This window comes from Oenanthe melanoleuca, chromosome 2 (genome assembly GCF_029582105.1).
Source record: "Oenanthe melanoleuca isolate GR-GAL-2019-014 chromosome 2, OMel1.0, whole genome shotgun sequence".
Classification (NCBI taxonomy): Eukaryota; Metazoa; Chordata; class Aves; order Passeriformes; family Muscicapidae; genus Oenanthe; species Oenanthe melanoleuca.
Genome location: NC_079335.1, coordinates 23,239,492 through 23,253,878, shown reverse-complemented (window position 1 = coordinate 23,253,878; position 14,387 = coordinate 23,239,492). Strand labels below are relative to the sequence as shown.

The 14,387-nt window shown below is 46.2% G+C and overlaps 1 protein-coding gene across 5 annotated transcripts; it reads right to left on the bottom strand.

The window, feature by feature from the left end:
• Window positions 1–128: 128 nt before the first annotated feature.
• On the bottom strand, window positions 129–13,825 carry CCNE2 (cyclin E2). 5 transcript variants are annotated; one of them, XM_056485908.1, is made up of 12 exons: window positions 13,719–13,825; window positions 11,915–11,953; window positions 11,713–11,821; window positions 11,475–11,531; window positions 9,470–9,621; window positions 7,560–7,695; window positions 5,349–5,495; window positions 4,072–4,167; window positions 3,215–3,349; window positions 2,439–2,550; window positions 1,650–1,804; window positions 129–1,249 (listed from the first exon to the last, which is right to left on the bottom strand). In XM_056485908.1, the coding sequence occupies exons 2-12, from the start codon at window positions 11,926–11,928 to the stop codon at window positions 1,148–1,150; spliced, it is 1,215 nt and encodes a 404-aa protein (XP_056341883.1). In that variant the 5' UTR covers window positions 11,929–11,953; window positions 13,719–13,825; the 3' UTR covers window positions 129–1,147. The 5 variants fall into 5 exon arrangements, with proteins under 5 accessions (XP_056341883.1, XP_056341880.1, XP_056341882.1 ...); XM_056485905.1 differs by having other exon boundaries at window positions 11,475–11,534; window positions 13,719–13,824; XM_056485907.1 differs by lacking the exon at window positions 13,719–13,825 and adding an exon at window positions 13,405–13,504.
• Between the last annotated feature and the right edge of the window lie 562 nt (window positions 13,826–14,387).

Here is a 14,387-nt window from a genome sequence, read left to right as displayed (position 1 = left end):
CCCCTTATTTTTACAAACTGTACAGAAGGCTGGAAGGAACTGCAGCTAGTTCCACAATGGCTTGTTTGAAGAAGACATGAATTCAAGTTTGCCAAGTTGTTGTGAGTGTAATGTGGATGTGGGTGGCACTTGATGCTCTAGTGCAGCGTTGTGGGCTGCTCAGTGTCATGTCACACTTGTCCCTGGATGTGTGGCACACAAGGAGCATCATGAAAGAGGGAGGAGGACTGATGCCCTTCCTTCCCAGTACTGCCCTTCATCACAGAAGTGACTCAGAGGTAGTGAATATTCCAAGGAAAACACAGTAGTTAATGCTGTTTGTAAACACTGATAACATACAGCACCACAGTTCAAAATACTGTTCCTATGCTGAGTGGTAGTAGAGTACCTGCGGCTCCCTTTGTTCCATACCTTCTCCAGTTCTCATTCTGTTCTTTCTTGTTGCAAGTGGGTGGCTGGGGACTGTACTTCTTCCAGTTAGGGTTACTGCAGCAGCAGGTTCTTTGCTGGTACTCTTACATGAGGTCACTGATATACTAAAACTGAAGTTTGTGGCAGGCCTAAAGGGCTTTAAATTCATCAGCCTCCTGTGGCACTGGGATTTGATGCAAGGCTGGCTGCACTGTCCTACATGCACAGAGTGGTTTCAGAGATGTGAACTGCTTAACCACAGGGCTCTCTAATACTGCACCTGAGCTGGGGGGACTAACTGACACAAGTGAGCTTTGACCTTACCAGGGGAAGAAAAAGGGTCAAGAAGAGGTAATACATACAAGCTGTCAATATTCTCCTGCTCATCTAACCCACATTAAAGCAAGTTTGCCATGTAAGCTGAGTGGACAAATCTTGTCACCCAGCCCTATTAAGAATGTTATTGAAAGTCATAAGTTAAGAATTCAGTTCTCACCCATAAGTCACATCAGAATGGACCAAAGTGGTCCAGGCTCTTGTGACAGCAAGGGTGCAGTGCTCAGCTGAGCTCTTTTAGTCAAGTCTGTAGGAGGTTGCGGGTCTCAGTTTCCATCTGCTGTATCTTTTACTGCTCAAGTTTTGAACAGCAGTAAGGAGCATGGATCACCTTTAGTGTGGTCTTGTTTTGAAGCACCAAGTCCTGTTTCTCAATCTGTTCATGACAATTCAATGTATTTCATTTCTTCTCTGTGCTTTTGGGAGGGGTTATTATTCCTCCTGTTGACACAGGTGATAACTGCCCTGGGGCAGTAGACACTACTCCACTGTTCACTTCTTCCTGTGTATTGGGGAAAGAAGACAACAGTTAATAGCTGTGACAAGGTCTCTTTTTTTGTAGCAGTAGGAGGCAGCAGTGCTGCCTCACACCACTCATACAATTCAAGCGCTCCAGAGTCAGGAGACTGAGAAAACCACAGTGACGTTGCATAACTAAGTGAAGATTATTCTCTTATAAACACCTCTCCAATACTGGTACAGCAAGTGTTTGCTTATGGCCTGGGAGTGTTAGGTAAATCATGGGTTGTTTATAGCATCACTGGCGGTTGGGCACTCACTTGTTGAGGTGAGCCAGGGCAGGTGTGAGCAGGGAGGTGCTTTGGTCACTCACAGCTGCCTCAGGACAAGGGATGTGAAATGAACTCTCAGCTGCCCAAACTGCACATCCACAAACTACTTACCAGCATGTCCAGATAATTTGTGTGGGTCTGGATATTGTGTCGATCTTCTGCTGCAACCTTCTTAAAGTTCTTCAGCTTCACAGGGACCTTTTTTGCCACATTCACAAAAGGAACCATCCACTGTACACACTCTGAAATGCTGTCCCAGTCTAAGCCTAAAGGGTAGAACACAGGAATATATTTAGTAATCATGAGGGAGTTGCACCATGTTGCAATATGGCCATGAGTTAAAAAACACAATAAATAATACTGCATATAAAAATTCAGAAGCATCCTCCCAGAAACAGCCAACATTTCACTGTGCTTGTTACTTGAAAGGGTGGTGGCTGTGGAGGGTGAAAGGAGGTCACAAGAGTTGTTGTTGCTTTCCAGGAGAGGCTGAAGTGACTTGTGGCTTGAACACGAGATTGTGGGTCATTCTATAAAAACAAACACTGGGTGCTGCTGACAGACATGCACGACTGCTTGAGGACTACATTTCAGGAGAAAAAGTGGCCAAATACATAGCTAATGATCTCCTAAACAACTGGAAGTCACAGATCAAATATTAGCCAAAAGCAAGAAAAATAAATGTTTCAATTCCTTAGCAAAAGCTGCACTGCTGAAGGTGTTTCCTTCTTTGTCACATCTCAAGGAGTGGTAGGAAGTGAAATTAGAAGGAAAATAGTGTCCATGTAGGATTTTGGTCTGGCAGCTTGGTAAATCAATATCCTCTTAAGCAGATTTGGGCCTGTGACAGCTTCCAGAATTCCCTGCCTAACAAGGCCAAGCTTTACAGAGGCATCTTACCTGAAGCTTTCTTAACTATTTCAATTGAGGTATAGTGGCAGAGTGCTGCAGCAGCTAGCGTTCTGTACTGGAAGTCCAAAGAATTCACATCCAGAATACACAGGTCTAAAAGCTGAGGAAAGAAGAGTAACAAATTTTAACAAGCTGATACTTGAGCATGATCCTGTCTCAGAGAGGGCTGTGCACACAACAGTCCTCCTACAGTCTCTGTCTCAGAACAGGGCTGAGGTCCAGGAAGGTGCTGTCTTAAATTTAAATATTACCTAGTGCAGTATTTACACCACTAAGCTACCCAACCTCAGTAAGCCTCTCTGAGGCTGAGCTCAACACATGCCCATACAAATGGAACCACAGCACTTCCAAAATAGTCAAAACACTCCCCAGGCTCCCTTCTTGGCAATTACACAGAAACACTGTTACGGGCAACACAGGTACAAACAGCCTAGAGTCCAGAATTACCCACCTTCCTCTCAGAGCTGTCACTGCTGCTTATAGAATGCTGGAGTGCACAGTGATTAAAGAAATAAAATGGATTTTTTATTTTTCCAGCATACAGAAAAGCCTTAAAAGTATGTAAAAGCAGGGAGACAAGAAACACAGGGGTACTCATCCTCAAAACTGAGTTTCTTTCGTGGAGTCAAACTTGCATGTTCCTTAACAAAGTAACAGGCGAGGGGAAACAAGGGAACACTTAGAACAAAGTGGCTTTCAGAGTGTAACGTTCAGTAGTGCTTGCCGCTGCCCCAAGAACCGTTTTCCAACAGTTTACTACCTACCTGGGCTATTTGAATGAATTTTTCCTGAGAATACTGAGGTAGCAGCACTTTTGGGACATCCTTCAGAGCATCCACTTGAAGATAGAGGTTCAGCCAAGAGACAATTGTCACTGGACAGAGTTCCCATTTTAAAGCCTGAAAATATTTAACAAACAGGTAAGTGCCTTAAACCACTCAAGGATAGTTTTGTGCTCTGATTTCTTCCTATACCTCTACTGAAATTATTGCACATATCCTTAAAAGACACTAAAAATTATTTACAATTTCAAGTGCAAATATTCTTTTTTAGATTGCATTCTCACTGCTTTTTGAGAAGGCTCGAGGATCAGCACAAATCTGTATCCTTTTACCTGTGCAGTTGGATTTTATATGTCTTCTCCATTCAGAAGCTAGGAAATTAATATTATTTCCTCAAGCTTTTGGGCTAGTTGTGTGAACCTGCAGCTCATAGCTATTAAAGAAGAATAAATGTATAGAGTCCTGTGCTGGTAAAGATGGATCCTTTCCAACATGAGGAGCACCAAGCAGTGTGAGGTCTTTGCCTGTCTCTCCAAAAGTCCCTGTTCCTGGACAGCAAGGGATATTGGCAAGTGCAGTAAATTACAGTGACAGCCTTCCAGCCTGCCTGTGTCTGGCTGCACTGCTAAGAGCTTTTACATTCACACAAGCATGAGAAACTTGCCCTTTTCAGTCAGGGACTGCAACCCAGCCAGGGTGTCAGAGGCCCACTGCACACACAGAGCCTTCACTATTGTGCAGAAACAGGGACAGGTTCCTTTTTCTAAGAAACTAAGTGACATTAAAACACAAGGCTCAGCTGCAGAGTCTTTCATCCAACACTTACAGCAAATCCTTACCTTTAACATAATAAGTTCCATTCTTACAATATCATCTTCACTGCAAGCACCATCAGTGACATAAGCAAATTCCTGTATTTTAGGAGCGTAGATTTCCTTTTAAGGGAGAGAAAATGAAGATGAGTCTATCTCACTGTTCTAAGAAAGGTTGAGAAGATACCAGGAAATACTTTTCTGTCCATATTGGCAGGCTAACATTTCTTATGCTATGTTTTTTTCATTATATGAACTGATATGAAACTTAAGGATAAGGAGATAACACATAACCTACTTGGGTTTTAGTATCTGTTGTACAATGCAATGAACTTATTGCAACTCTGAGCTTCTGGATTGCTGACCAAGCAAGCAGAGCACCCTTTCATTTATAGATCTTTCTACGCAGCCATTCCAATGCTGTAAGAACATACATCATCCCAATGTATAGCTGGCTGGTACAGGTTACCTGCAATGTCAGTGCTGATGTAATCACATAAAAAAAGTGAGGGGGGGAAAATAAATAAATAAATAAATAAAATCCCAGTGTAACTGCCAAAATCCACAGTGAAGAGATGGTTAAGGAAATTTTCTAAGCCAGTCATGCCAGCTGGGGCCAAGCACAGTTTGGTGTGTAAGTAGAAGACAGTTTGCCAGCTAAACTGCTTCCCTACAGCTGGCTCTGTGACCACAATGGCCTCCACACTTCCTTAGGACAGGTGACTGTTCATAGGACACAGACTTGCTTTGGGAATCACAGTGAGATCTGGAGGTTCCAAGATAACTCAATCCTAAGTTTTCCTGTCTATCTAGTCCACTATGCATTGTCCAAAAGTATGCTCTTGCCCCACGGATGCAGCACACAATGCAAGGTATCACCATCACTGCACTTAAGACTCACACTCCACTAAATGGAGGATACCATAAGGGTATCAGCCTGATGTACAGGCAGTTCGAGACTTAGCCTTGGTTTTGTTCAAGTCCCACACCCATTCCTGAGATTGTTTGCCAACTGCTGTATATTTGGAAAAAGACAACACAAAACAAAACTACTTCTAGCACATTTGCATGCCTTTTAAGTTTATGTGGTCTCCTTCCCTGCTGCTGGAGAAAGAGGACAAAAACTACTCTCCAAGAGACTGACATATGCACAATTGAAGGAAGAGAAAAAAATTTCCCCTTCTGACCTTCAGTGTTGTACATACACCATCAAGTTCAAAACATTCAGACAAGAAAAAATTGTTATCACTATCTTTTTAGTTACTCCAAATTCAATATTCTCCTCCTGTAACAGAGCTTCTTACCTCAAGTTTGGAGGCAATAAATAATGAGGTAATTCCTATGAGCTGAAGCATGCTCTTGTTAATGTTCTTCTGTGTCAACATGAATCTATCAAAGAAGTCTTGAGCTAGGTAGAAGGTTTCCCGGTGGAGTGCATACACCTCACATACCTACAGCAGGGGAAAAAAACAACTCAGTTTCTGTTTTAAAACTGTGTATACACACTGGAGTATTGAAGCTTTAACAGCAAAATGCAGGTTCACCTTTTGCACACATAAAGCTTTGCATACCAAGGTATGGTAGGATGTAGTGGATAGCATGGGATTGGAAAAGCTATTTCCCATGCTCCCACCTAAATGGGAATTTCCTACAATGTACTAACAGACTTCCAAAAAATGCTTTTTCCAAATCAAATAGCAAACATTTTTCTACTGAAAGAAGAAAGCCTGTTGAAGAAAAAAACCCAACAAAACACCTACACATATACACACTAATTACCTCAATTAATAATACTCTCAAGCCTCAAGCTGAAGTCAAATCCTCACTGAATTCCCAGTAGGTCTGTCCCAGGGCAGAACCACTGGAAAAATCAGTCTTTAGCTGTACAGCAAAGAAGCCTGGAAGCTCCTGCTGGAGGGGGCTCTGCTGGCAGGCCAGGAGCACTGCCTGCAGCCCCTCAGGCACACGGCAGCCTCACTAAGCAGGAACAAAACTGCAGGAGCCGCCATCTGCTCCATCCCATTGCTGGTTTCCCGGGCAGGGAGAACTTTAAATGCTCGCATTGTATCAAAGTGTTTCAAATGCCAGTTCAACAAAAAAAGAAAGGAGAGTGCCCAGACCTGGAAATCTTAGGGAGAGCCCTACTTTTTAATCTAATCTCTAACTGAATTGGGAGGGGCTACCACATATCCAGCTCATCTGCAACTCCATACCCCTTCCACAACTAGAAAGCAGTTACATATCTATTAATTACTTACAATCTACATGCAGTAAAGAACAAGAACAGAAAAGAATATCCAAGAAATAGATCCCAGCTACTTCATTATTTTACTTGGATACAAAGTCAGAATAAAATCTCACTACTACAAGCTATTTTCCAAGATAAGGTTGGAAGCTCATTTGCAAATTAAAGCCCTTCCTGACCACCAAAAATGCAACTGATTGGCAGAAATAGCATAGCCCCACTCTTTTAGCCCTGATATATTTGCCTGATAATTGATGTGTTACTCTGATACTATTAATGACTGCTCCAGAGAAGATTCAGAACTAAAACTGCATAGACGAGGCACACCCATAAATAAGTGGCAGATTCTATAGAACTGTATTTCCCAAACATAGTTACACTTGGTCATGTTAAGCAGTATCTGTTATAATGTTACAGAAGAGTGTTAGGAATTACTGAAGAGGTCTCAAAGTTGCTGGGATTTAAATTCATTACGGCATATAGAACCAATGAGCTGGACAAAAGCAATGCCCTTGTTGATATTTTTGTTTGGAAATTGGATTATTTCCTAATTCAAGATTAAGAAAAAAAGCAACAAATTAATTTAATGGTACTATGCAAATTCCACAGTAGAGGAACTAGTGAAGCACACAATTTGAGTAGGTTTTTAAACAGACTGTATTAAAAAAATACTTTCATTTTTCTTGAAATTCCTTGCTAATATGATTTATTTGTAACCTTTCACATAAGAAGCTGTCTATATCTAGAGCCTTTACCTGTCAGCCATCAATATATTCTATGCTCTTCATATAAAGTTGAAAATTCACTATGAAATTAAAAAATAGCATCATGGGCTGATACTCAAGAGCTCTTGACATGGTCAGGGTCATAAATCAATACAGATGCAGTTGGCTATTAAGATACACATGCATGGCTATTTAGATACAGTCTACTCTGTAAGTTAGAGACCCATTAACTGGTCTGTGTGCAGCAATTTCAATACAAGTGTCTCAAAACTAGATTCCTTTCCCTTGCAGGATGTAGGGTGTCATGAGCAAAAGTTAAACACTTTTGCTCACTGTCCTGGGGGTAAAATTCAGTGCCTTCTGCCTGGGAAGGCCCAGATGTAGCTCACCAAGAGAATCAAAAGCAGTCACTTGTTCTGTTGCAAAACAGTTCTGCCATATTTTTATAACTGCACATGTTACTATTATATCTTTATGTAAAAGCTGTGCTTTTCCCTGCCTACTTCACAGGCACAACACATGGCAAAGTAACTAAAAGTACACACCTCTAAGAGCCAGTCTAGCAGTATCGATCTCATGTGAGGTTGCAAACTAGAATGTAGTGATGTGAAGTGTTTGCAGTGAGCATATCTGTTCTCCTTTGTCAGGATGTTGAGCCAGACATCTTTGGAATTTCCCCAGCTATGGAATAAAGTTACACAAAACATTATTAAGTATATATACAATTCACAAAAAGAGAAACCAAAACATTATTTATCATTTACAGACATTCAAAAACAAAAAGGAAAATTCCACATACTATAAGATCCTTATGGTAACTGGAAAACTTGCAGGAGTATTTGGAACATTTTACATTACCACAACAGCAGCTTGCCAAGATCACCAGCAAGCCCAGTTCTACAGAGCAGGTAGTAAAACTGAACATGTGCCTTTCAAAGCTGCACTTGCAACCAGAGTTTCCTATTTTGCCTAGTTTGGTGGCTGTTCAGAGAACAACACAAAAATCAAACCCTCCTCCCAGAAAAGGACAATATACTCCTCCTCAGGAAACACAAAGCAAATATAAGTTGTCCAGTTTAGCTTGAGAAAAACTTAAGATAGTGTTTAAAAGTCACTCATCCATCCCTTTATTTTCTAAATATTTTATTTATTTTATTTACTTCAAGGCTCAGAAACAATCTATTTAGAGAAAAATTGAGTTCTTCTTTATTACTAACTTAACATTTATTAGCACTCCAGTCTGTTTAGGAATATGATGCCTATATCATCAATATGGCTTGATTTGTAATTGTTATTATTAATCAATATGGGCCTTAGATGAACTTCTCATCCTGCAAGTACTAAGAGGAAAAGCATGTTAACCAATGAAATGACTATTTCCTACAGAAATTTTTGGAGTTATGTATTTACCTTCTCCCAAGTAGAAGCAGAGAGACAGAGCTGATCACTGGTATTGCCTAAAATTTTAACCCAGGTCAGTTTCATTCTGTTGCCCTCTAAGTCAAAAGCTAGGGAGATATTTGCTTGTTTATCACACAACTCTCTCCATTTAAGCAGATGGGCATTGAGAAATGAATTATCATCTTACAGGTTAGGAAAGGATGGAGAAGGCAAAAGTAAATTATCCTCTTATTCAGCTAATCAGAAAGGATGGAGTTCAGCTTTACCACATGCCTGTCAACAACAGGATTAAGCACCTTGCACAGAACTCTGTATCTGAACATATCTTTGAGGCAAAGCATCACCTGGTGGCATCTCAAAGCTCTGATCCAGTTTAGGCCAGAACAAAAAAAAACAGACCAAGTTATATCTAGAAAGGTTCTCTTAAAGAAATGTTTTCTGTTCTGCTTCTCTTCTCATTCACCTTGGCAGAAGTCTTCCTTAACACAGTGCAGTAAATTTACCACCTCTTTCATTAAACCCCAGGCTGATACAAACAGCAACTGGATACTGATCTGACACACCTGAATGTCTAGGAAATTCTGAAATTGAAAACTACATTTAAGTCAGCTAAGCTATCTCTCTGCAGAAGGGCAAGTGTCTAGAACTGAGACTGCACCAAGCACATTGCATTGCATTAGCAAGCTACCCGCACAGTGATATTGCCACAAGTTTAAGTCCTTTAAGAAAATTTTGTTAAATATTTTTGGCCACTCAGTTCCAATAGCACTGAAAGAAGTTTAGTTTAACCATTATGTGTCTCTTAATCACTTAGAATGTTCAGTGTTAAGTTATTAAAGGACAGACCTGGAAGGTGAAAACTATGTCTGGTACATTTATAAGATCAGGGCAAAAATATCCAAACAACAAAACCCAAGAACTTCTGTCTTTTGCTTTTACACCAAATCTTTTGTGGGATAAGGAGACGAGTAGAAGTGTGTATTATATAAGCACAATATGACAGATTTTATTAGAGTGTTCAGACATTAACAATTACTGCATCTATTAAACTTACTTGAGTTCTGGCAAAGGTGATGGATTTATGAAGAGGTTCCTGAATCTGTATTTTTTGAATCTTGAGAAGTCAGTGGTTACTGGTTCTTTGTGAGGTGTTTCAATAATTATGCAAGGTGAGATGCCTCCTGTTATCGTCGGGGGCCAACAACTCTGCAAAATAAACAAGGTGTCTTTTAAATGCTGAGTTTACAATGAGAGCAAGAAAGGCAAGGAGTAGATTACAGTAGCAGCAACAATATATGTAATGTACATCAGTCTTTCTGGATCTCAGCATTGATCCAAGTACTGAAATCAAGAAAGATAAAAATTAAATGCCAACAAAACCTTCCATAGTCAAGATAGAACATGTACAAATAAATTGGATGCATTCGGGAACTCAGCTTTGAGGAAGATGACCATCTTTAGTCTATGAACCCAAAAGTAGCCTATCCCTTGGTTGAAAAGCTCAGTTAAAGTAAAAAAGGCAAAGATACTAATTGCTACTAAAACACAAGACATTAGGTTGCTAGTCCTATCTACTTATCTATTCAGAGGGAAAATAAAAGAGGGGGTGGAGGTACTACTGTCTCAGTGGAAATTTAGCAACTTGTTATCTTCCACTTTAGTGCTCCAGAGAGGAGCCACCCATCTCAGCTCCAGAGCTAGATACCCACTGAGCAAGCAGCAGCTGTGAACTCTCTCAGCTTGCCAATGCCAAATATGGGATGCAATGACTCAAAAGGACAAGAGTGCAAAAGTATTCATGCAGAAAGCCTTAGAGAAGGAATTCTAGATTACTGTAGTTAACCATAACCCATTTCACTAATGCTTGTTTGATTGTATGTAACCAATACGAGTAAGGAGGTATCAAATCCCTGGAGCACATGCAGTGCTGTAATGGCTGACAGCCTTCAAAATGGTGACACAGAACTTTAATTCTTCTCTGAGGAGTTGAAAGGCAATTCCATTCACAAAGAATGGAAACACCTGTCCCTGAACACAGAAGCTTTTCCTATACAGCTGACTTGCAAGGTAAGCTACACAGGACTCCTTAGTATATCTAAATTTATTTGTAGCCAGACTGAAGTATCCCCAGAGTGAAGTTACATGTTCCAGCAGAATTGACCTTAATGCCCGCAGCCAAGAGAAAAGGGAGGTCCTACTCCTCCTCCTCTCCTGTGATCCTCACTGCCCAAGTTCCTCCCCAATGTTTGTCAGACCCTCTCCTGAGCTAACTCACTAACCTGGCAGAACTTTAACTTATTTTGTAGTGCCTAATTAGCAAGATGAACCTGCATACTGCTTCGTTCAAAGAATGGAGCAAGGCAGGGGATGGAGTGCATGACCAGATAAGTTGTAACACTTAAGTTTCACCTCAGGTAGAGCTGATGTACTTTTGCAGCATTTTTTCCTACTCAAGATTTACAAAGACGACTTTACAATCACAAGAGTTTCACTTCACCATAACTGTTAGTCTCATTTACTTTACCAACAGAATAACCACAAACAATATTGTTTGCAATAAAAAGTTATAACGTTTTACTAATCTGCTTTAAAATAGAAAACCATAAGGCCTGTCAGTTTTAAGAATTTCCTGTGTTAGTGAAAACACATTCCTAAATTGATTTAAATAATGAAAATAACTGTTAAATAAAAGTAAAGATGGCCTGCATGGTTATTAATCTTAACTAAGTGGCCATGAAACCACACCTAAAGTTAAAACAAGTGTAGTGATCTTGTTTAGACTTGCCTCTAGGCCTTACCTGCTCAGTACATGGAATTGTTCAGAAATATCTGGGGTTATTACTTTTTTCACCTAACCTTACTCTGCAGTGGGTTTTCCATTGAAGGACCTTTTATCTGCAACCAAGTCGTGTAAAAAAGCCAAAAGAGGTAAAAAGGTGCTAAGCTCCCATAGTTCCCCTATTCACTACTTTCTGGTGTGGAATGCTTGATTTCACACCCAGCACCAAACCAGACAGACTCCCTTACCTAGTTTGAAATGATATTCAGGACTGAATTACCTTAATTTCATATTGATGCTTTTTAGCAATTTTCCCATCTTCTCTTTTCTTAATCTCCTGCTGAAAAGAGAGACACACATGAATACATCGACAGCAGCCATCACACTCTCCTAAAGCTCAGGCAAACTCTTGCTACCCCTGCCCCACTTTGTAATTTGTCAAAGTAAAGATTATCCCATCCAAATGCACTGGAGAGCTTTCATATCATTCATCTTTCCCAGTTGCTCAAATTGCTCACCTCTGCTGTTCTCCTTTTTCTGGTCTGGAGATAATCTAGTGCTTGCAGTTCTTGTGAAGCCTCTTCTTGGCAGGACAGTGGCTGCTGCTGTTTGGCTTGCAAACGGCTACTGGAAAGAGCAAGGAGTAAAAAGACATTAGGCATTAGGAGAGCAGCAGTGGTTAGATTAGTACAGATACTCAGTACAACGCTAGCAGCTTACCTGCGCCTTGACATCTTCTTTGGGCTATAAGATCTCTACCTGGACCAAAGTAATAGAATAAGCTCAGTTAGTACATTCTCATGAAATTAGAAGCAAGTTCCCTACTTTGCATCATGAACTCATCACAAAGAGCAGCATGGTTCACACAGCTCAAAGAGAAGGGCACAATTCCTTCACTGGCCTGAGGAATGCCCAAGCAGAGCAAGACTGTGGGATATAAGCACATGCAGCTCCATGTCCTGCTGCAGGGTGCCCAGGTAAGCCAGCAGTTTAGCTGAGGCTGCCTGGCGGTGGGGGCAGGGAAGTTATAAAGGGACACTTCCCACACAAGAGGATATGGGGAGTCCCTGGGGCTGTGACCCCACTAGTCCCCCCACACCCTACATTCCAGGCACCCACAGACACACAGCTTGACGCTGCTGCTCCCTGCGGGGCGATGCCCCCCACACCTGCCGGGATGGCCGGGCCGCGATGGGCCGGGCCGGGCGCCGCCGCCCGCGCTCCCGCCGCGCCGGTTCCGCGCCAATTTCAGCGAGCGGGGAGGCGGCGGCGGCCTGTGCCGGGGTCAGGCTGGGCGGGGGGCACCGCCGGCGCCCGCGCTGCCTCCCCAAGGGCCGATCCGACACCCACCCGCTCCCGAGGGGGCTGAGGGGACGCGGGAGGGGCAGCACCGCCGCCCCGCCCCCCCGCGCTCCCGCCTGGCTGAGAGCGCGGCTCCCTCCAAAACCTGAGGGGAAGGAAGGGGCTGCCGGGACGGCGCCTCACACGCGGGGACACCCACCCCCCCGCCGGGACACCCCTCAGCGGGACCCGCCGGCGCCGGGACCGGGGCCGTGAGGGGGTGTCCCCACAGGCACCCCGCTCTCAGGGCCGGGCGGGGGAGCCGGGTCCCGCCGGGGTGCGGCGCGGGCGGGCGGTCGGGGTCAGCCCGCCAAGCTGCTCGGCCGGCATCCCCGCCCCCAGCGCGCCGGGCTCCCTCCAAAAGCGGGCAGCCCGCCCCCCGCGGGGCTCTCCGCGCTGGGTGGGGGGCAGCCGATGGCGGGATCCCGCCGGCACCCCGGCCCACCGCGCTGCCGCTGCCCACTCCGGCCGTGCCCACCCGGGCCATCGCCACTCTCCGCTCCCCGCGGATGGGGCCGCCCGTGGGGACATCTCCCCCCAGCTCTCCTCAGCCACTCTCCCTCCAAAACGCAGCCCGGGCGGGCGGGCAGCCCGCCTCACCGTTCCCGGCCACCGCTCCCGCCTCACCGCTACCAGCCATCGCTGCCAGTGCCCCCCTCCCACCCCCCAGCACCGGCACCGTGTCTGCGGTACCGGTACCGCCACCACTACTATCATCACCTCCATCCTCAACACCACCACCGCTATCATCACTACCGTCATCATCAACATCATCATCACCAACATCAATATTATTATTAGTATTATTATTATCATCAGCATTATCACCACCATCGCCCTGCCAGCCCACCGGCGGGACCCCCGCTCACCTCCGCCGCTGCCGCCCGGGCCGCGCTGCTCAGCTGGCGCCGGCGCCAACCCGCTATATAGCGCGGCCGGGCCCGCGCTGCGCATGTGCGAGGGCGGCAGGCGGCTCCCCCGCCCGTCCGCAGCCCGCGCCCCGCTCGCCCCAGCGCCGCCCCTGTGCGGCGGGGCCGCGCCGACCCCCGCGGCCCCCGGACACCCCGCGCCCCTGCCCGGCTGCCCCGGCTCCGCCGGCGGAGGCGTCCGGGGGAGCGCCAGGCAGCGCCAGGAGGAGCGCTGCCATGGCTGCCGTCTCTGCCGCCGCCCGCTGCCCCGGCACCTCTCCGCCGCCCGGCCTCGCTGGCGGGGGGCACCCCCGGCACCATCACCCCGCTCCGGTTCGCTCCATCGGGCCCCGTGCCCCGCCGAGACAGCGGCGGCTCGGCCGGCGGCCCCGCGCGCCCAGCGGGGCTCAGCCCGCCCGCCCCGGGGCGGGGCCGCCGCGGAGCCGCCAATGGCAGCGCGCGGAGCCGCGGCAGCGTGCGGCGGCCCGGGATGTAAACACGGCCCCGCCCGCCCCGGGCCGCCTGTCAGCGGCACCGCCTGCTCGGCCTGCCGGGCCCGCCGCACCGTGCACCGTGCACCCAGCACCACCGCCTGCTCGGCCTGCCGGGCCCGCCACACCGTGCACCGTGCACCGTGCACCCAGCACCACCGCCTGCTCGGCCTGCCGAGCCCGCCACACCGTGCACCGTGCACCCAGCACCACCGCCTGCTCGGCCTGCCGGGCCCGCCACACCGTGCACCGTGCACCCAGCACCACCGCCTGCTCGGCCTGCCGGGCCCGCCACACCGTGCACCGTGCACCCAGCACCACCGCCTGCTCGGCCTGCCGGGCCCGCCGACACCCCGCACCGTGCACCCAGCACCACCGCCTGCTCGGCCTGCCGGGCCCGCCGACACCCCGCACCGTGCACGGAGCTGTCACATATCCCACTGCATGGCGGCA

What these genes read in the sequence shown, in the direction of transcription:
- CCNE2 (XM_056485905.1), bottom strand. An exon ending in TTATTGCCTCCAAACTTGAG is followed by an intron (nt 4,168 to 5,348) that starts GTAAGAAGCTCT and finishes CTCCCTTAAAAG; the next exon opens with GAAATCTACGCTCCTAAAAT. An exon ending in CAAATTATCTGGACATGCTG is followed by an intron (nt 1,250 to 1,649) that starts GTAAGTAGTTTG and finishes CCCAATACACAG; the next exon opens with GAAGAAGTGAACAGTGGAGT.